This window comes from Coregonus lavaretus (assembly GCF_964263955.1).
Source record: "Coregonus lavaretus genome assembly, chromosome: 7".
Taxonomy (NCBI): domain Eukaryota; kingdom Metazoa; phylum Chordata; class Actinopteri; order Salmoniformes; family Salmonidae; genus Coregonus; species Coregonus lavaretus.
Genome location: NC_139994.1, coordinates 16,978,021 through 17,000,872, shown reverse-complemented (window position 1 = coordinate 17,000,872; position 22,852 = coordinate 16,978,021). Strand labels below are relative to the sequence as shown.

General features: G+C 44.0%; 1 protein-coding gene across 1 annotated transcript; it reads left to right on the top strand.

Moving 5' to 3' along the window:
- Positions 1-916: 916 nt before the first annotated feature.
- Positions 917-22,037, top strand: LOC311131746 (anillin-like). Its single transcript, XM_084164874.1, has 24 exons — positions 917-994; positions 2,626-2,779; positions 3,228-3,701; positions 3,872-4,245; positions 4,484-4,871; positions 5,066-5,316; positions 5,482-5,589; positions 5,720-5,894; positions 6,120-6,325; positions 6,524-6,678; positions 12,492-12,639; positions 13,140-13,275; positions 13,449-13,628; positions 14,015-14,141; positions 14,257-14,305; positions 14,405-14,458; positions 17,501-17,533; positions 17,830-17,848; positions 18,088-18,200; positions 18,543-18,596; positions 18,951-19,037; positions 19,293-19,400; positions 19,652-19,824; positions 20,200-22,037. Exons 1-24 carry the CDS (start codon positions 977-979, stop codon positions 20,312-20,314), a joined length of 3,699 nt encoding a protein of 1,232 aa, XP_084021000.1. The 5' UTR covers positions 917-976; the 3' UTR covers positions 20,315-22,037.
- Positions 22,038-22,852: the final 815 nt, after the last annotated feature.

Genomic DNA, 22,852 nt, shown 5'->3' with positions numbered 1-22,852 from the left:
AGAATACCTGACCACTGTGACTGACCCAAATTTAAGGAAAGCTTTGACTATGTACAGACTCAGTGAGCATTGCTATTGAGAAAGGCCACCATAGGCAGACCTGGCTCTCAAGAGAAGACAGGCTATATGCACACTGCCCACAAAATGAGGTGGAAACTGAGATGCACTTCCTAACCTCCTGCCAAATGTATGACCATATTAGAGACACATATTTCCCTCAGATTACAGAGATCCACAAAGAATTCAAAACCCAATTTTGATAAACTCCCTTATCTACCGGGTGAAATACCACAGTGTGCCATCACAGCAGCAAGATTTGTGACCTGTTGCCACAAGAAAAGGGCAACCAGTGAAGAACAAACACCATTGTAAATACAATCCCTTTTGTACTTTAACTATTTGCAACCCATATTTATATTTATTTATTTTCCCATTTGTACTTTAACTATTTGCACATTGTTACAACACTGTATATATACATAATATGACATTTGAAATGACTTTATTCTTTTGGAACTTCTGAGTGTAATGTTTCATGTTAATATTTATTGTTTATTTCACCTTTGTTTACTATCTACTTCACTTGCTTTGGCAATGTTAACATACGTTTCCCATGCCAATAAAGCCCTTGAGTTGTTATTGAATTGAATTGAATTGAATTGAATTGAGAGAGACAGCGAGAGAGAGAGAAAGAAAGAAACTTGAATCTGATTGGCTAGACTGCGTCTGTCTACGCCCATCGTGTTTATCATTGGCTGTCGCGTGATTCCAACCGTCGGAGTCTGCGCATTGAACACAGCACTGAAATTCAAATGTTGAACTGATCTGTTTGTTAAAGAAAAGGAGGAACGAATCGAGGCGTCTGGAGAAACGACGGCTGAGAAGCTGTCCGCGTTTGGTGAATTAGGATAGATAAACGACGATTATTCAATATTGCTAAGTCAATAGATTTTAACAAAGATAAACTCTTATCGGAATGGATCCGTTTACCGAGGTGAGTGCACAGTTTGTTTCTAAGCTAGCAAGTTACGGGTAACAGCTAGCTAAGGTAGCTGCCATGGCCAGCTAAGGTAACACGTTAGCCAACAAAACATTGTTTCTTGTTGCAGTGCATGAAGATGGTAAACTTGTTTGATAGTCACTGTAAAGCCCATATTTGGTCACGTTAACTTACTAGCTAGTGTTTAAGTTAGCTGGTTACGGTTGCTAGCTAGCTGGTAGTAACTTTGGGACACAACAGCGGAAGTCTGTGTATTGGTTGGAGTCAAACTAATACAGACTCCAGACGTTGTGTCCCATAGCTAGGTAACTAGTAACTACCTCAACTTGTTCTTCAACAAATGTGAATTTAAATATCTTAACTAACTAGTGTTGCTAGGTTGCTAACTTTGGCTTTATTCAAATGTATAACCCTAACGTCAACTGAAAGTTGTTGGAAACGTTGCTAGCTAACGTTAGATAGCCAAGTCAAATATTATAGAAGCGACATCTAAACCCCGACACCTTCCATACCGTATATCATTTTATAGCTGAAGTTAGCTAGCTACCTTTCATCTTCATAATACTGTTCTAAAATTGCATGCCAGCATAAGGCAGTCAGATTGTCATCTTGTCAAAAAAACTCAGCCCCTCCCCTAACGTGCGAGCAGGGAGAGAGGAATCTAGCGAATAATGGATTCGTTAGTCAAAACTACAGTATGACGAAGAGAATAGTATGAATACAGGAATAAGTGTTTTCCTCCTTCATTTCCATACAGCAGCTGTCGGTCAATTTCACTTTCTGATGCACTCTTGTCAACTTTATCAATTTGATCAAATGTGCCAGGAGTGAGTGGATAATTTATTATTATTTTTAAATCACTCCAGTTTGGAACTAAGTGTGTTTCATGACAATTCGGATATAGAAAAAACAGTGGCAGGCAGCAGTATACAAAATCCCTCAAATTTCCATTCCAACCAATAGAAATGCCCGGGAGATTTCAAATCCAGTAGCTGCAACAGTCAGGAGTGGCTCATTCTTAAGGAATGACACACACTTTGTAACAAGTTTTCCACACAGCCTGGCTTGATGAGAGATGCTCAGGCAACTGAAACAGTCAGGAATGTGTTGAGTCTTGCACTGTATCAGCCAGGGCTCTTGCCCAGGTCAATAAATCATGCCTCAGGACTGTTTGCCCTTGACTGGGAGGCCAGCTAGGGTTTTGGTGTACATATGAGAACAGATGGGAGAAGAGGCCAGGGAGAAGGAGTTTAGAGACAACTGCAGCCTTTTATCTCCCCCAGAACAAGTAGTTTTTCTTGACCCTGTGACATGGACTAAAACATTTTCACTATTCTAAAACCATAGACCCCCGCCATCCACTGCTCACTATGGGTGCAATAAAGCAGAAAAGGAAAATGTACTGAAATGTCACTAACTTAAGTTTACGGTGGTGTGGAATGTCCCTCAGTATGTCACTTTTATCTGTGCTAGTCAGTGCTGTACAGATGGTAAGTCAGGCTACTCCTGAGTTATGTTCTTATTAGATTAATTTAAATTATAAGAGAAAAACAAGAATTGGTGCAGACAGTGCTTTTAAATGGAAATGTGTTGTATTTTGTAATAGTGTATTCTTGCCTGTTCAGAAACTCCTGGAGAGGACCCGTGCTCGCAGGGAGAACCTGCAGAAGAAGATGGCAGAGAGGCCCACTGCTGCTAACAGACAGATGGCCAAGCGAGCTAGGGAGCCTCTGGCTGAGACCCGCAACAGCCTGGTCACAGAGCCTGTCATCGAAAAAGGTATGATCTTACACATTTATTCTCAATGTGATACATCATCATTTCTCAAATTCATTTTATTTGCTACCCCAGTGTTCCCTCTGGCTGCGATAGTAAGTATTGCATTGATGGGAATTATTTTAATTTAAACTGTAGGTGGCTCCATTAGCCTTTAGGAGGTGGTTGAACTTCCTGCCCTGCACATGCATAGCTTTCCATACAGGAAGCTTGACCTTTGTAACGGCTCACTGAGAATGCTCTGTTCAAATCAAATCAGAGGAATGGGTCTAGGGCTGCAGCTTTCCCTATGCTGTATTCAAATATAGACAAAATGGTGATGTTTCAGATCGTATGTATATTTGTGAGCTTTAATATGATACTCAAGGCAAATATTTAAATTCATTTTGCGGATTGGAAATCTCCCAGTGTGTAAACTTAACTCATGGTCTTTCTCACTTGACCCCCCTAGCCCCCCACCCGTCCACCAAGCCCTCTCCCTCAAAGCGGAGTCGTTCAGGTGAACTTGGTCAGCCCACCATTATTGGTGAGGAGAACAGGGAGCCTTCGATGACTCCTCACACTCTGACAGACCCCCAGACTGACCGGAAGCCCCCAACAGGCCCAGCCAGCATCCGCTCTTCTCTGGAGAGGGTGGCTGTCCGCGCTCCCGTTCCTGAACCAGAGCCCATGGTGGCAGCACAGCTTGTCCCAGAGCAGGTCAAGTCCAGGGAGGTAGCACGCCCTGCCCCAGAACCAGAGAAGGTAGCTGTGAGTGCTGCTCCACAGCCACAGAGGACCAGGAATGTGGAGGTGGTCCCTGCTAGCCCGGTTCTTCAGAGGAACAGAGAAGAGCAGAGGGAGGCTCCCACCTCCTCTACCCCTGCTGCCATGAAGTCTCGCCTGGCCAGACTGGCTGAACAGAGGCAGTACTGGGACGCTGAAGGTCAATTTCATTTGTACATGTAGCACCTGCTTAACCTTTATAGATCACCCGAAAACCAAAACGTTTACACAACTTCTAATATGAGTTTGGAATGGGACTACAACAATCATATTAAAAACATATTTGCTTTTGGCTGACAAAAATGAATGTGTATGTTTTTCCCTTTTAAGGTACCTCTGAGGTTCCAGACATCCCAGCAGCTCTGTCCCCAGTAAAGAGCCAGACCCAACTAAGGCAGGCTGTGGCCCCGATCCCCGCACCCGTCCCTGCTGCTGCGTCCTCAGAAGCCCCCATGGGCCGGAAGGGTCGACTGGCCAACCTCGCTGCCAGCATTGGGTCCTGGGAGGACGACCTCGGCCATGCGGCCCCTCGCAGCAGAGACAATGCACAAGGGAAGCCTGGTAGTTTCAGTACCGTCACCCCTGCTTGGAGGAGAGAGGCTGGTGCTGGAGCCAAACCCGTCTCTGCTGCTGCAGACCGGACACAAATGAGTCAGACATCAAACAGCAAGCCTGTTCTGGACTCCAACCAGGTGAGTCATAATGTGACAGTTGGCTTAGTTATTAATCATGATGTACATAACTGTTGTGTGAGTAATATGTCCATGCATGGGAGAGACTGATTCTATAGAGAAGATTAAGATACGAAGTGGTGATGCTTTGCAAGAAAGCGATGTGCAGTAACAACTTATTTTAAATAGTTGTGTGTCATCGCACATGCACAATACTTTTTGCGATTTTCTGAATAGTTTGGTTAATAATTTCTCTCTTGCATTTCTTCAGCAGCCTTTCAACTCCACCAAAGCGGTTCCCCCCAGCCCACAGAAGACTGAAGTACCTGAAGCCAGACCAGCTCGACAGACAGGCAGAGGTCTCCCCTCTCCTGTATCCAGTCTCCAGAGGAGTTACCAGGGGAGATCCTCAGCCTTCACCCCCAGCCCCCAGAAAGGTGCTCCCTCCTCAGCCTCACCTGTGCCTCAGAGCCCCCTGAAGAACCAGGCCCTGTCCCGAGCCCTGGAGGTCAATGCTAGCCCCAAGAATCCCGAGCTCCCCACCAAGCCCTCTAACACTGGGCCCTCTGTCCTGCAGACCAGGGAGAGGTTCACCAATGAGACTTCCCCGGCCACTCCCCTGCAGCAGAGAGGCGTCGCAGGAGCAACTGGAACTCCAGGTGAGCGAGAATGAGCGCTCAATTTAGCTTTGTATTTCCTACGCTAAAGTTTACATCTTATTAGATTGTTCTGGAATAGCAGATGTTTTAATACGCAGTCTCTGCTCATTTGTCCATTGCTGTGTTTCAAACATGTTTAAGTCCTCTTCCATTGTTCTCCCAAGAGTTTCTAAATATTTGTCTGTTTCCAACAGGTGTCAAGTCGTTCATGGAGCGTTTTGGGGAGAGGTGCCAGGAGCGCTCCGGCCTGAGTTCCGCTGATACCAGCCATGGAGCTGCCACTCGTACCCCGACCGTAGTGAACCCGTCTGGGGCAGGCCTTGCTGGTCGTACCCCTGTGGTGAGCCAGTCTGGGACCCCCAACACCAGGCTGGTGCAGGAGACGCTGAGAGCTGCCCAGGTTGCCAACACCACCACCGCTGACCTCGCGCAGAAACAGAAACTGGTACGTACAGTCTTAGTTTTGCCTTTGTACAGCACTTTGGCATTTATTTTTGTTATAAATAGCTCTTTTGAAAATAAAAGTATTACATGTATTATGACATTTGTTTTGTGACCAGAATGTTGACAAATTGATGAAAAATCGTAATTTTCTTGTTCTTTATCGCAGGAGCGTGAGTCGGAACTGGCTCATATTCGTAACCGCTTCCAGAAAGGGAACAACATTTGGAAGAACAAGGATGAAGAGGCAGACGCCAAGAGAAACACAGTGGCCAAGGTTGGTGGTGAAGTATATTTATTTCGACCACGGTTGGACCAAACTTCATATGTGCAGACTGTTGTATGATGGACGACTGCAAAGCAGTTAGGAAGGAAATGTTAAATGAGCCTGTAGTAATTTTTCTCAGGATCTGATTGAGCAGCCTGGGGAGAGACGGCCTGTTGTCTCCCAGCCTGATGCTGAGCCAACAGCTTCCCCTCTGGATAGCCTGAATGCAGCACCCAAGAAACCCAATGTACCTGCTGCCACCACCCCAACCTCTAGCCCTGTGAAGCGAGTAGAATTCTCAGTGGAGGAATCAGGTACTGTACATAGTATACTACTTGATCATACCAACTTGGATTTCTATGAGTACACTGATCATAAAAATAAGTATTCGGACGCTTGAATCAGATGCAAGTTACAGCGTTTTAATGTCCTAATGTTTCAGTCAACAAAAAAATTAATTAGAGCAGTCATCCTTAAAATCTACGTTTATACTGATGGCGTCACTATATAATATTCCACTCACGATTGTCTCTCTGCAGACGAAGAGAGTCATGAGATAGAGGTGAATGTGGACCAGTCCATCAACTCTGATGTGATCAACGGGATCTTTGACGGGGTCCATGACCAGAGCGAGGTGCAGAGTGGTGAGGAGGAAGATAAATTGAACATTTCCTCTATGTCCATCCTGGCCCCCTTCTCTGAGACTGTGGCTTCTGTGGTCAAGAGCCCAGTGAGGAAGATGATGGTCAGTTACAGCGCAAAGCTGGAAAAAAACTACAAGCATACACAAATATTTCAGCCATTTAATGTCTTGGATGTACAACTGCGTTTTAATGCAAGCTTGTCATATGTTAATTGCGGCCATTGACTAGATATAATGTTATGGCCAATTGTATTTTTTTTGGGACAACCTAATTACTTTTTCATGTATATCCCTACCCAGACGTCAACCCCAGCCAGTTCGTTCAACGCTAAGAGCCAGACTCCTGACAGTGTTTCCAGACCCAGTAAGTTCCAGAGGGCTCACATGCTCCGGGCCGGGTCATCAGACAGCCTAGAAGAGACAGACGAACATGATGGCCACAACCTGCCCTACAGGTAACCAATCAATCAAATTGATTTATAAAGCCCTTTTTACATCAGCAGATGTCACAAAGTGCTATACAGAAACCCAGCCTAAAACCCCAAACAGCAAGCAATGCAGATGTAGAAGCACGGTGGCTAGGAAAAACTCCCTAGAAAGGCAGAAACCTAGAGGAACCAGGCTCTGAGAGGTCGCCAGTCCCCTTCTGGCTGTGCTTACATTTACATTTTCGTCATTTAGCAGATGCTCTTATCCAGAGCGACTTACAAATTGGTGCATTCACCTTATGATAGCCAGTGGGACAACCACTTTACAATATTTTTTATATATCTATTTTTTGGGGGGGGGCGTTAGGTAAGGGTGGGTAGAAGGATTACTTTATACTATCCCAGGTATTCCTTAAAGAGGGGGGGTTTCAAGTGTCTCCAGATGGTGGTGAGTGACTCCGCTGTCCTGGCGTCGTGAGGGAGCTTGTTCCACCATTGGGGTGCCAGAGCAGCGAACCGTTTTGACTGGGCTGAGCGGGAACTGTGCTTCCGCAGAGGTAGGGGGGCCAGCAGGCCAGAGGTAGATGAACGCAATGCCCTCGTTTGGGTGTAGGGACTGATCAGAGCCTGAAGGTACGGAGGTGCCGTTCCCCTCACAGCTCCGTAGGCAAGCACCATGGTCTTGTAGCAGATGCGAGCTTCAACTGGAAGCCAGTGGAGTGTGCGGAGGAGCGGGGTGGCGTGAGAGAACTTGGGAAGGTTGAACACCAGAAGGGCTGCGGCGTTCTGGATGAGTTGTAGGGGTTTAATGGCACAGGCAGGGAGCCCAGCCAACAGCGAGTTGCAGTAATCCAGACGGGAGATGACAAGTCCCTGGATTAGGACCTGTGCCGCTTCCTGTGTAAGGCAGGGTCGTACTCTGCGAATGTTGTAGAGCATGACCATGTGCTGGGTGGAGATTATAACAGTACATGGCCATTAAGGCCAGATTTTTCTCCAAGATGTTCAAAAGTTCATAGATGACCAGCAGGGTCAAATAATAATCACAGTGGTTGTAGGGGTTGCAACAGGTCAGTACATCATGAGTAAATGTCACTTGGCTTTTCATAGCCGGACATTTAGAGGTTGAAATAGCAGGTGCAGTAGAGAGAGAGAGTTGAAAACAGTAGGTCTGGGACAAGGTAGCACGTCCGGTGAACAGGTCAGGGTTCCATAGCCGCAGGCAGGAGAGTTGAAACTGGAGCAGCAGCACGACCAGGTGGACTGGGGACAGCAAGGAGTCATCAGGCCAGGTAGTCCTGAGGCATGGTCCTAGGGCTCAGGTCCTCCGGGAGGGGGAAATAAAGAATTAGAGGGAGCATACTTAAATTCACACTGGATAAGACAGGAGAATAACACCAGATATAACAGACTGACCCTAGCCCCCCGGCACATAGACTATTGCAGCATAGATACTGGAGGCTGAGACAGGGGGTCGGGAGACGCTGTGGCCCTGTCCGGACAGGGCCAACCAGGCAGGATATAACCCCACCCACTTTGCCAAAGCACAGCCCCCACACCACCAGAGGGATATCAACAGACCACCAACCTACTACCCTGAGACAAGGCTGAGTATAGCCCACGATGATCTCCTCCACTACACGAGCCCGAGGTGGCGACAAACCGAACAGGAAGATCACGTCAGTGACTCAACCCACTCAAGTGACGCACCCCTCCTGGAGACTGCATGGAAAGCACCAGTAAGCCTGTGACTCAGCACCCTTAATAGGGTCAGAGGCAGATAATCCCAATGGAGAGATGGGAACCGGCCAGGCAGAGACAGCAAGGGCGGTTCGTCGCTCCAGTCCGTTCACCTTCGCACCCCTGGGCCAGACTACACTCAATCATAGGACCTACTGAAGAGATGAGTCTTCAGTAAAGACTTAAAGGTCGAGACCGAGTCTCTCTCACATGGATAGGCAGACCATTCCATAAAAATGTAGCTCTATAGGAGGAAGCCCTGCCTCCAGCTGTTTGCTTAGAAATTCTAGGGACAATAAGGAGGCCTGTGTCTTGTGACCGTAGCGTACGTGTAGGTATGTACAGCAGGACCAAATCGGAGAGATGGGTAGGAGCAAGCCCATGTAATGCTTTGTAGGTTAGCAGTAAAACCTAGCACTGGAGTAATATGATAATTTTCTGGGGTTCTAGTCAAGATTCTAGCAGCCGTGTTTAGCACTAACTGAAGTTTATTTAGTGCTTTAGCCGGAGAGTAGAGCATTGCGGTAGTCTAATCTAGAAGTGACAAAGGCATGGATTAGCTTTTTGAGTTAAGTTTCTGATTTTTGCAATGTTATGAAGATGGAAAAAGCAGTCCTTTAAATGTTCTTGATATGTTTGTCAAAAGAGGGATCAGGCTCCAGAGTAACGACCAAGGTCCTTCAGTTATTTAATGTTTTTTGGAGACTCATCAAGATTAATTGTCAGATCCAACAAAAGATCTCTTTGTTTCTTGTGACCTAAAACTAGCATCTCTGTTTTGTCCGAGTTTAAAAGTAACACATTTGCCGCCATCCACTTCCTTATGTCTGAAACACAGGCTTCCAGGGTAGGCAATGCTGGGGCTTCAACATGTTTCATCAATGTACAGCTGCGTGTCGTCCGCATAGCAATGAAAGTTAACATTGTTTCCAAATGACATCACCAAGAGGTAAAATGTACAGTGAAAACAAAAGTGGTCCAAAAATGGAACCTTGAGGAACACCGAAACTTACAGTTGATTTGTCAGAGGCCAAACCATCCACAGAGACGAACTGATATCTTTTCGACAGATAAGATCTAAACTAGGCAAGAACTTGTCCATGTAGACAATTAAGGTTTCCAATCTCTCCAAAAGAATGTGTTGATTGATGGTGTCAAAAGCAGCACTTACGCTTCGAACACACCGACTGCGTCATTGCGTTTTGGTACACCAGAAGTACATTAATTTCCAATGGAAAGCTGTGTTTGCCTTGCAGCATTGCGTTGCAGGGACAGTTGCAGTGCGTTGTGTGTGTGTGTGTGGTGCATACGTTGGATTTATCAAATGTATGCGGCAAACTGTATGCGTACAGTTGACAGAAATGGTAGCAGAAGGTGAATGTTGAACTTTTGTTGCCCACATCTAGATGATGCTGCATACTATTTTGCGCAATGACTGTCGGTGTGTTCAAAGCGTAAGGTCTAGGAGCACGAGGACAGATGCAGAGCCTTGGTCTGACGCCATTTAAAAGGTAATTTACCACCTTCACGAGTGCAGTCTCAGTGCTATGATGGGGTCTAAAACCAGACTAAAGTGTTTCGTAAACATTATTTGTCTTCAGGAAGGCAGTGAGTTGCTGCACAACAGCTTTTTCAAAAAATTGCAGGAATGGGAGACTTGATATAGGCCGATAGTGTTTTACATTTCTGGGTCAAGTTTTGGCTTTTCAAGAGAGGCTTTATTACTGCCACTTTTAGTGAGTGTTACACATCCAGTGGAAGCCATTTATTATGTTCAACATAGGAGGGCCAAGCACAGGAAGCAGCTCTTTCAGTAGTTTAGTTGGAATAGGGTCCAGTATGCAGCTTGAAGGTTGAGGCAATGACTATTTTCATGAATGTGTCGATATAGGATTAAAAAACTTGAGTGTCTCCATTGATCCTAGGTCCTGGCAGTTTTGTGCAGACTCAGGACAACTGAGCTTTGGAGAAATACGCAGATTCAAAGAGGAGTCTGTAATTTGCTTTCTAATGATCATGATCTTTTCGTCGAAGAAGTTCATGAATTCATCACTGCTGAAGTGAAAGGCATCCTCTCTTGGGGAATGCTGCTTTTTAGTTAGCTTTGCGACAGTATCAAATATAAATTTTTGATTGTTCTTATTCTTCTCAATTAGGTTGGGAAAAATAGGATGATCGAGCAGCATTGAGGGCTCTACGATATTGCACTGTACTTTATTTCCAAGCTAGTAGGAAGACTTCCAGTTTGGTGGAAAGCCATTTCCGTTCCAATTGTCTGGAAGCTTGCTTCAGGGCTCGGGTATTTTCTGTATACCAGGGAGCTAGTTTCTTGTGCCAAATGTTTTTTGTTTTTAGGGGTGCAACTGCATCTAGGGTATTACGCAAGGTTAAATTTAGATCCTCGGTTAGGTCGTTAACTGATTTTTGTACTCCGACGTCCTTGAGTAGGTGAGGTGGAGGGAGTCTGGAAGGACCTCTAGGAATCTTTGGGTTGTCCGAGAATTTATAGCACAGCCTTTGATGATCCTTGGTTGGGGTCTGAGCAGATGATTTGTTGCGATTGCAAATGTAATAAGATGGTGGTCCGATAGTCCAGGATTATGAGGAAAAACATTTTGAGCCACTATTTATTCCATGGGACAAAACTAGATCCAGGGTATGACTGTGGCAATGAGTAGGTCCGGAGACATGTTGGACAAAACCTACTGAGTCGATGATGGCTACGTAAGCTTTTTGGAGTGGGTCTGTGGACTTTTCCATGTGAATATTAAAGTCACCCAAAATTAGAATATCTGCCATGACTACAAGGTCCAATAGGAATTCCGGGAACTCAGTGAGGAACTCTGAATACGGCCCAGGAGGCCTGTAAACAGTAGCTATAAAAAGTGATTGAGTAGGCTGCATAGATTTCATGACTAGAAGCTCAGAAGACGAAAATGCAGTAATTTTTTTTTTTTTGGGGGGGGGGGGTAAATTGAAATTTGCTGTCGTAAATGTTAGCAACACCTCCGCCTTTTGCGGTATGCGCGGGGGATGTGGTCACTAGTGTAACTAGGAGGAGAGGCCTCATTTAACACAGTAAATTCATCAGGCTTAAGCCATGTTTCAGTCAGGCCAATCACATCAAGATTATGATCAGTGATTAGTTCATTGACCATAACTGCCTTGGAAGTGAGGGATCTAACATTAAGTAGCCGTATTTTGAGATGTGAGATATCACAATCTCTTTCAATAATGACAGGACTGGAGGAGGTCTTTATTCCAGTGAGATTGCTAAGGCAAACACTGCCATGTTTAGTTTTGCTCAACCTAGATCGACGCACAGACACGGTCTCAATGGGGATAGCTGAGCTGACTACACTGACTGCTAGTGGCAGACTCCACTATGCTGGCTATCAGCCACTAACCAGGTAAAGCCACATACCCAAACTGGTGCCCTACTGAATTCATGGTATCTGTAATGAAACTGGCTGAGCTTCACCCCTTCAACTGATACACCAACAACTTTTCTATTTGACATTTAGTTTCACTGAGTTCAAGATGCAACTAGTTCACGATACTTAGGTGCTGATATGAATCGATAGTATTGCGATACTCACGATTCTATATGTATTGCGATTTGATGTTCCAAACATACTGCTCACTATGTCTGCTGCGGAGAGACGAGAGAGCATGAGAACTCGTTTTCATCAGTCTGAAATAAAAGCATTGAACATGTTGGCTCACTATTTAAAAAGAAGCTGGAGAACAAGCTATAGGATAAAAATACAGGCGTTTTGCCGCAGGTACAGCCTACTAACGCTACCTACAGTAGCAAATTTGTTTTAATATTTCTCTCTTCAAATCGATACTTGGACTGAAATATTGATGTAATATCGTCCAAAAATAATATTGCCATATATAACTATCGATTTTCCCCCCACCCCCATCACTAGATACAACCTCTAACTATTTTCTTAGTTCATCCAGACCCTTGTATCCAATTAACACCATTTTGATACTCTTTTTTTTTTACGGAAGCAAAGCATCCCTCCATGTTCACTCTTTCCATACAAGCATTTCGCTACACCCGCAATAACATGTTTTCCTTTCTCTGCTAGTATTGATGCGTACAGGTCGACCAGGATCAAGGATAGTACGGAGAGGCCTCGTGTGAAGCAGGTCATCGTGAGGAAGGAGGATATGTCTCGTAGAGCAGCAGAGGAACCCAGGAGCCAAGGACACACCAGCATCAAACAGAAGATGAAGGTAAAGGCACGGACAGACCGGTAGGATTGTTGAGCGTCTGTCGGCCGAGAGTACTTAGCACCTCTGAACAGAGTGCCGGCTGTAATTTGCAAACTGATTCCACATGTAGAAACGGACAATGGTCCCTATAACACACCGTGCTGACAGCGAACGAATGGCCCCATACTGTGCAGACTGACAGCGAACGATTGTACCCATACTGTGCAGACTGACAGTCGCTCTGGATAGAAGCTGGCTCGGTAACACAATGCCAGAAGAAGAACAACTTACTTCAGAGGTGACCCTGTCATACTGTTAGGAATAGTAAGGGATCTAGTAGTAGTAGAGGGTATAATATCTCAGACTCTACAAAAACCAGACTTCATAGAATCAAGTGTAAGTGCTCTGAGTGCAAAATATATTACCTCTTTCCCCTTCATTCCATGTAGGTTCTTCTGACCACTGATGTTGATTTCCTCATTCCATGTGACCAGTGATGTCTTCTTTCTGATTCCTTGTAGGTTCTGACCAATGAGATGAACCTGCAGCAGACCGTGATCAGCCAGGCCAGCCAAGCTCTGAACTGCTGTACTGATGAGGAGCATGGGAAAGGCTCGCAGGTGGAGGCAGAGGCTGAGAGGCTGCTGCTTATAGCCAGTGAGTTTCTCTTCCACCTCGACAACATGGGTGCACACACTGACCGCCAATCCCAATTTGCGCCATACCCCTTGGGACCGGCTGTGATATCTTGAGATTATTGACATTTCGCATAAACATTGTATTGTTTTCTTCAGTCTTTTCTTACATGTAGTTTTCTTGTCTCCCTCCAGCGGAGAAGCGGGGGGCTCTGAAGGTGGAGCTAGACCGTCTGAAGGGAGAGGGTCCTAGTGGTCAGAGGAGGGGGCAGGGTGGGGACATGGGGGTTACAGCCTCCAAGGGATCCATCTCCCTCCTGGAGCTACGACTGCCCCTCAAAGCTGACTTCGTCTGCTCCACTGCTAACAATCCAGGTAGAGACCCAACAATTGTTACTTGATTATCTCTTCTTTTTTTTACTAATGTTTTGTAGTGTGTAATGTGCCTGCGACCAAATTGCCTTTCGGGGACAAAGTTCTATTGAACTCCTGTTTCCCACATTGTACTGTCAAAAACAAGATACAAATGTACATTTCTCAATCCAATTGTAATATACGTTTACATTTTAGTCATTTAGCAGACGCTCTTATCCAGAGCGACTTACAGTTAGTGAGTGCATACATTTTCATACTGGCCCCCCGTGGGAAACGAACCCACAACCCTGGCGTTGCAAGCGCCATGCTCTACCAACTGAGCTACATGTATAGTGTGTTAGACTGAAGTCATTACGTTTTCCACTTTATATCTGTGTTTATTCCAGAGTCGTCCAGCCATTACTTCTTCATCATGATCCGTGCTGGAGCTGAGAATACAGTTGCTACTCCCCTGGCCAGCACACGTAGCGCTATCAGTGGAGACGCAATCACCTTCTCTACCAAGTTCACCATGTCAGTTAATTACAGATTCTCTCTCTGAAATTCTGTAGAATAGAACCACTGTCATGCATGCATGTCATTCCCCATACATGTTCTAATGCCTTTCTCTGTCTGTCTTCCATTTTAGGCCTGATGTCTCTAACGACTTTGCAATTGATATTGAGGTTTACTGCCTGGTGAGTTCTTGCTGCTTTTGGCAAATGCAGATGTTATTGTTTGAGGAGGACTGACTTCTTTGAGCTGAGATATTACTCTAACCATGTTTATTTCTTCAGGTGCAGAAGCGTGAGTTGAACCCTGACAAGAGGAAGAAGCCCAGCAAGTCAAAGGTAGTTAGATTTTCTCAAATGTGCCAAAACAAACTACAAATCAGTTTATTGAATGTTGGAACTGAGCATAGTCTTGTATCTTGGCAGCTAGTTTCTGCTTGAATACACTGCGATTGCTGTGCATCAGAATATGCATTTAGAGCAGGGGTGTCAAACTCATTTTAGCTCAGGGGCCACATGGAGGAAAATCTATTCCCAAGAGGGCCGGACCGGAAAAATCATGGTGTATATATATATATAACTTAAAAACAACAACTTCAGATTGTTTTCTTTCTTTTAATACGATCAACATACAACATAAAGCTGGAGCCTGAGGACAGTGTGTCCAAAATAGTACAAGCACAACATCACTATTAATCATAAAACACGTCAAGTTTATTTGAAAATTATAAAGAAAAAGAACACAAACACACAATGCCTCAGTGATTAACAGAACTGTTTCACAGATCACAGAACTATATCAGGGTGTCATTTCTCAGGCAGAAATGTAGATAAAAATAATGAAATCCTGTTCCCCAAACAAGTGCAAGAACCACAGAGTCAAGAATAGGTTAAATATACAAATAAAATAAAATCAATTAAAAACAATAGCACATCAACATAAAAACATATAAAGATATAGCTGGAGCCTGAGGACAGTGTCCAAAAGCACAACATCACTATTAATCATAAAACACCTCAAGGTATTTGAAAGTTCTGAGGACAAAGAACACACAAACACACAATGCCTCAGTGATTCACAGAAGTATATCACAGATCACAGAACTATATCAGGGTGTCATTTCTCAGGCAGAAATGTAGATAAAAATAATGAAATCCTGTTCCCCAAACAAGTGCAAGAACCACAGAGTCAAGAATAGGTTAAATATACAAATAAAATAAAATCAATTAAAAACAATAGCACATCAACATAAAAACATATGAACATAAATCTGAAAGCGTTGCTCAAACTCCCGTAACAGTCCCGTTATTTTATCTTTGAACCGCTTCATGTCTGCCACATGTTGGGTCGCGCACACATTTTTCAGACAGGGGAAGTGAGCTGCATCACCACCGGCAAGTTGCGTCTCCCACAATGACAGCTTCAACTTGAAAGAACGTATGCTGTCATAATACTGCGTGACAACTTTGTTGCGCCCTTGCAGCTGTTTGTTCAAGTTATTCAGGTGCTCTATAACATCCACCATAAATGCAAGGTCCTGCATCCATTCTGCGGAATGAAATTCTAACACTGGTTTGCCCTTTTCTTCCATGAACTGTTCAATTTGTTCTCGTAAATCAAAGAAACGCCTCAGCACCTCGGCTTAACCATCTTACCTCAGTGTGGTATGGCAGGCCATAGATGTGGTCTTTCTCTCTGAGAAGGCTGTCAAACTGACGGTGATTCAGGCTTCTGGATCGGATGAAATTAACAGTTTGGATGACCACCTTCATGACGTTATCCATCTTTAATGACTTGCAACACAAAGCCTCCTGGTGCAAAATACAGTGAAAAGTCAAAAAATCACGTCCTCCATTTGCAGATTGCACTTTCTCTCTGAACTTTGTCACAACGCCTGCTTTTTTCCCGATCATTGAGGGCGCACCATCTGTAGCCAGGCTGACAGCGCGGGACCAGTCCACTCCGACCCTGTCCAGCGCGCCGACGAGTGCGGTAAAAATATCAGCTGCTGTCGTTGTATCTGTCATCGGCACCAACTCCACGAACTCCTCGGTGACGGTCAATGTGTCATCAACTCCGCGGATGAAAATGGCCAGTTGTGCAACATCTGTAATGTCCGTGCTTTCATCAATTGCAACCGAAAACGCAATAAATGACTTTACTTTTTGCTTCAACTGGCTGTCCAAATCCACTGAAAGATCGGAAATCCTGTCTGCAACTGTGTTTCTTGTCAGGCTGATATTTGCAAAAGCCTGCCGCTTTTCAGGGCACACAATCTCCGCTGCCTTCATCATGCATGTTTTTACAAATTCACCCTCACTAAATGGTTTTGAAGCCACTGCGATTTCATTAGCAATGAGGTAGCTAGCTTTCACTGCAGCGTCACTGATGTCTCGGCTGTGAGTAAACACAGACTGCTGTTTCTTCAGACCCGCCAACAGTTCATTCACCTTCTCTCATCTCCGCTGTCCTTGAAAGTTGTCATATTTGTCGGCATGAAGACTCACATAGTGGCGACGAAGGTTATATTCTTTCAGCATAAATAGGATGACCATTTTTCTTGGAACACTCTGCACTCTGCGTCCACTTTTCTCTTTTTTGACAGAGACATATTGGGGCAATGAGGGTGCCAAAGCACATAATGTTAAAAGTAGAAGCCGTAATAAATATCGCGGGCAAAACAAAGTAGCTCATTGGCTGCACATGCTTGACCTACTTGCTCTGCCCCGGTATAAACAGTTTGCTTGCTTAACACAATTGCTATTGCGCCATCCAGTGGACGCAATTGGAACAGCAGTTTATTTTATTAAAAAATTGCAGCGCATTTTTATACTTCACAAAATTATTATTATTATTTTTATTTATTTTTCAAAATCATCTCGCGGGCCGGATTAAACCCGTTTGCGGGCCTGATCCGGCCCGCGGGCCGGACGTTTGACACCCCTGATTTAGAGCATTTCATTTAGAGCTATTTTCAAACAACGTCCCGTCTCTAAGATGAGATGGTGTGTGTTCAGATGCTCCGGAGGCATGTTCATGAGGCCCTTGAGTTGTGCTTGTCGGTATGGACTGATTTTAAAACCCTACTCACCTTTTGGTGTGGGTGTACTGTAATGTTACTACTCGGTAGTAGAACACAGCTAACACTAGGCCTACCAGGCCCTGGGCCTACTGCTGCCATCACACACATTAGGCTTTCAGGCTCCACTTCTTTTCATTCCAACACATGGTGAAAGGTCCCTTGTTGTAGGATGGAAGGCTTTGTTCACAGCTCACAATGGCATAGTTGGCTTAGTCAGTGATTTGAGTTAACCATTCATTCACTTGTCTGTGTCCCGACGTAACCTCTACTGAAACTGAATCACTGTTTCTCTTTCTAGGCCATCACTCCCAAGAGGTTCCTCGCCATTACTGTAAGCTTTCAATCTTACCAACCTCTAATACAGATAGTACTGCCTTGTGGTCATATGCAGAATGTTTGAACACTTACCGTATCTGTTCAGGGGGATTGGTAGGAATGATTGCCTCATGGAAAATGTAGAATTACATCAGTGAATGCATTATAGTAATATTCTGTTACTGTGTAGGTTATGCTGTCACAAAAAAATTAAAAATATATATGTTGTATGCACAGTCAGCGATCTTGAAAATGATTCTAAACATGCCTCCTCTTTCTAACTTCTCTCTCTCTCTCTATTTGCCCCTGTAGAAGAGCAGTCTGACTCCAGGTAAGGATACTTCTTCGGTTGATGAATTTGGACCCTGATGTCTTGCGGTGCTTGTTTAAATAACTCTGCTGCTAGTGGATATTTTTATGAAGGTTTTACTTGCAGTTATTGTGATGTGTGGTTCTGTCTCACCTACTTAAGTTGAACTGACTTATTAATGTTGCAAGTCTCTGGATGATGATGATGTCTGCTTAAATTACAAACAAATTGCTAAAACATCCTCCTAATGCTCTTTGCAGTGGTGGCCAGTCCTGGGGGCCCAAATGCAGTCCGCACCAGTAACTTTGTCCTGGTCGGGTCTCACAAGCTAATGCTAGCCTCTATTGGGAAAAACAAGTTCTCATTGGAGAAGGTAAAATCTGAAGACTTTTGTTACATAAAAAAAAAAAACTTTATTGAAATGTTCTAACTCCATTTTGCTTTCACTGTTGTACAATGCATTAACTTCCATTATATCCTGAATTCACCCTCTATTTCCACTTTGGCTGTATCTCTGCACACAATGCCAGCTAATGTACAGGGTAATCATAGGGGAGGGGGTAACATTTGTAGAGTTTAGAACTGATAGTTGGCAGAGCAGGGAGACAGGCCTCCCAATCTGACAGTGTTCTTTGTTCTCCCACCTGCACGGTCTGCGTGCTACCTACCAGCCTCTGACACGTATTCACTCACACTCCTTGTTTCTCTCTTTTAGATCAAATATGAAGGCATTGAGAGAGAGCTTCTCAGAGACATGTTTCACAGCAAGGTTGCTAATTGATCCACAACCACTTTTAATATTTTGGGATTTGTGTGTGGTGGTTTGTGATAAGATAATGTGGTTCTGTTGTGGCACCAACTAACATTTCTAACCTCAATCTACAAGTTAGTTGGTATTGTCGTAAGGAAAATAAGTTGTCCTGGATATCTTTTGTATGTTGCACAGTTAATGTATCTCACCATCCATCCAATGTAATCTTCCCTACGAGAAGACAAGTCTTGCGTTTCAGTCTAAAGCCTGATTAACACAATCGGTCCTGTCACCCGATGGAAGCGTTTTGTGGAGGTGTTGGTAGTCTTTCAGCTGAGGCCTGTGTTACAACATGTCCTGTGTAATCTGTAGGTGCCTTTCCTGTGCCCCTTGGAGGGACACATCTACCTGAAGATGCAGTGTGAGGTGGGCTCCTTGGTGGAGGAGAGAGGCTTCTTGGTGAGTACACACTGTCTTTGAACTGTGTCCCCTGCGCACCGCAAGACTGTTGGCCTGCTGAGCTAAAGCCTATCAATGTATTTATAAATCCCTTTTTACACAGCAATTGCCAGTGTGTTTACAGGAACCCTGCTTAGACCACAAAGAGCAAGCAGAAGTAGAGACAAAGCCTAGGCATTCACGTCTTCATGTCTCAGTCAAGGTTTATTACACAAGCGGGTTCAATAGCCTAATCAACATCCTTCTGTTTTTCAGACGATGTTTGAGGATGTGAGTGGGTTCGGAGCGTGGCACAGGAGATGGTGTGTCCTGTCAGGATACTGTATCTCCTACTGGACCTACCCTGATGATGAGAAACGCAAGGTAAGAGAGGACGTGGAAGCCAACCTGCCTTCGATCGCTATTATTGGAACCTTTAGTCTTGAATAATAAGCCCTGTGAGCCTCATTTTGCAATACCATAGGACTCCAGTGGAAATGAGACTTCAGTCTTTGTGTTAATTCTTGATAGTTTTAATGTACCAGTATGCCAATTCATGTTTCCTCCGATTAGAGTAGCTTTTTATGTATTTTAATTGTTAATCAATTTCTCTGGACGGATCCACGTCTTTCTAGAACCCAATGGGTCGCATCAACTTGGCCAACTGCACCAGTCGTAAGGTGGAGCCAGCCAACAGGGAGTTCTGTGCCCGGCCCAACACCTTTGAGCTGATCACTGTCCGGCCTCAGCGAGAGAATGACAGAGAGACGCTCGTCAGCCAGTGTAAAAACACAATGTGTGTCACCAAGTAAGTCACTGGTCGAAGTTGCCATAGTACGCTGTGTTTTGTAGGCAAATACCTTGTGTGGAGCAATTGTTTGCAGTCATGAAGTATGATTGCTGATTTTATTACATTTAATGCACTGGAGCCCAAGTTTTCTATTTTTTGCACTCTTCTCCCTGAAGTGAGCACTTATTTACTCCCCCCTCAAAGGTTTTAAAACCATTGGATTGGTGTAGGCAGTGTCTAGTGTTAACATATTTCTTAAACCAATCCAATGCCTTCAAATCCTTCAGGGAAGTGAACGAGTGCACACTTCAGGAAGAAGGAAACTGAATTGGACTTGGGTCTCCAGTCCAGTATACTGAAACGCATGACATGACTCTTTACGTGTACCTGCAGGAACTGGCTGTGTGCCGACACCAAGGACGAGAGGAACCTGTGGATGCAGAAGCTCAACCAGATCCTAGTGGACTTGCGCATGTGGCAGCCAGATTCCTGCTACAGGCCTGTGTGAGCACAGCACCCCTGCCTAGACTGGAGGGCTAACACCCTGCATGGCTCTGGGTCTCTCATATGGACTGTCACTATCAGTGACACTTACGATGACTAAAGTGCAATACAGTATGAAAGTTATTGAATAAGATTTACAGGTGGATGGTATTTTTAGAGGTGCTTTAGTGGACAGTCAAGACAGTTTAAGTCCAGGGTGGGCAACTGGCGGATCAATCCCCCACCCAACTCAGTCAGGGTCTCAACTTACTGTTGAGAATTATAGTAGACACTACAAGGTGTAATTTGGTTGTGAATCAGCTGTTTTTCTCTTGTCAGTCACTGACAGTCACTCAATTAGCCCATGTCAGCTAACATTTTTTAGATTGGTTGGTAAGTTAGTCTAGCCAGCTATCTAAACTTGGAGTAATCATACTCGAATTACAGTCTGGGGGGGCATTGATTTTGTTAGTCACTCATATCATATTAACTGCAAATATTTATCTCCGCCCATGGCAAAATGTGTAGAATTGCTGGAAATTAACAAACATTTTCTCTCTGCTGTCGAGGGCCGCTAAAATGTTTTCCTCGCAAGGTCGCTGCATGTGGTTATGGATGTGGTATGCAGACCCGCAAGCTACTGTGGCCCCTCGTGATGAGTTCAGATTTTGTGGCCACCACCCCCATCAAAGATGCCCATCCCTGGTTTAAGTTATGAGTGTGAGAGATATATCAATAAAGCCATACTTTAGTAGATATTACAGTATTGACAAGGGCTGCTGTTGCTTTTAACACAGTCCATGCTGACCCTGTATTTTATATGCATTTCCAAAGTGTTGGGAGGTCATAATCGTATTTGAGAGAATTTTGAGATGGTTGCATTTTAGTTTTCTATGCTGTTACTAATATGATACATCCTGCTGACGAGATATTATACGGCTTTATAGGTTGAATCGGTTTTATTAAATATTTAACTTGATGTGTCACAACCAATTCTAGAATAATCTGCGTCAGTGCCAAGGTGATGCACCAGAATTTTCTCACAATATGCATACGTGTGAATGCTCCACTTTTTCATAGTATTGGGAGAATGGCATGATTCAAAGCACTGTTGAACAACCATAACACTGAGGTTTTTAGATTTAGCCACACACTTCTCCATTCCAATACCCTTTATATATTCCCTTTGCAATCTAAGCTATAGTTAATCTTTATATTTATCATGTTGCGCACTGTGGGTAGAAACTTCTAGGCGGTCAATGAGACTACCGAACAAGAAAAACCTTAATATTGTTTTTTTATGTAAATGTTTTATATTTTTGTGTACATGTTTTAAATGGTTACAGGTCAGCAGATACGAGTATGTTTTACCACCATTATACTGTAATGGTAAACTTTGACAGTTGAGGTTATTGCAAATCCTTTTTATATGGGCAGATTTCTATTCTCATTATAGTATAGCTATACACTCTCATTAACGGCAAAGCTTATTCTCAGTCCATGTTTTAAGCATGCGCTTTGAGGACTGAGTGTGCTTTTACGGGGATGTTTTGGGGGGATAATATGCCTAATCTACCCATAAATTAATGCACAAAATGTTCTTTCTCCAAATGTTAGCAGTTCTATTATATCCTCTGATCTGTCCTGTCTAAATGTCGGCCTTTCATTGGAACAACAAGCACTCCAAATATTCCTCCGATGTACTGGTATTTCTGAAACTGAGACTTAAATAAATGCCAGCTTTAACCAAAATAGTCTGGTTTCTTTCAAGCCGATTAGGGTTGCAGTTTCATGTTCTTTAAGGTACTTTGTGTTTTTAGACTGTAGAAGACCATGTCAATATAAAATTGGCTATGACGGGTGAGAAACTGAACAGATATTCAGTGTTAAATTGTACACAGTGACTTTTCCAAAACCTATCTACACTGAACAAAGATACTGGGCAGGGGTGCAGTCATGGGTGGGCCTCAGAGGGCATAGGACCACCCACTTGGCAGCCAGGCCCCCCCCCAAACAAATGTGCACATATTTAGAGAATTAAGCTTTGTGTGCGTATGGAACATTTCTGGGATTTTTTATTTCAGCTCATGAAACATGGGACAAACATGTTTGTTTCATGAGCTGAAATCAAAATTCCCAGAAATGTTCCATATGCACAAAAAGCTTGATTCTCTCATTTTGTGCACGTTTTGGGGGGCCTGGCTGCCAAGTGGGTGGTCCTATGCCCTCTGAGGCCCACCCATGGCTGCACCCCTGCCCAGTCATGTGAAATCCATAGATTAGGGCCTAATTTATTTATTTCAATTGACTGATTTCCTCTTATGAACTGTAAATCAGTAAAGTCTTTGAAATTGTTGCATTTATATATTTTACAGTATAAATTGGAACTGCATGTCCTTGCTAGAATAAGGCGAACTCCATATTAATGCCCATGATTTTGGAATGAGATGTTGCACGAGCAGGTGTCCACATACTTTTGGTCATGTAGTGTATCTATGTTTATATATGAACATATGTTTATAGTCACATGTTATTTTGGCTTGCAAACTAACTAGAATCTGTA

Coding starts and splice junctions, on each gene's coding strand:
- LOC311131746 (XM_084164874.1), top strand. Junction 6,679..12,491: donor GGCCACAACCTGCCCTACAG/GTAACCAATCAA, acceptor TTTCTCTGCTAG/TATTGATGCGTACAGGTCGA. Junction 19,825..20,199: donor AACACAATGTGTGTCACCAA/GTAAGTCACTGG, acceptor GTGTACCTGCAG/GAACTGGCTGTGTGCCGACA.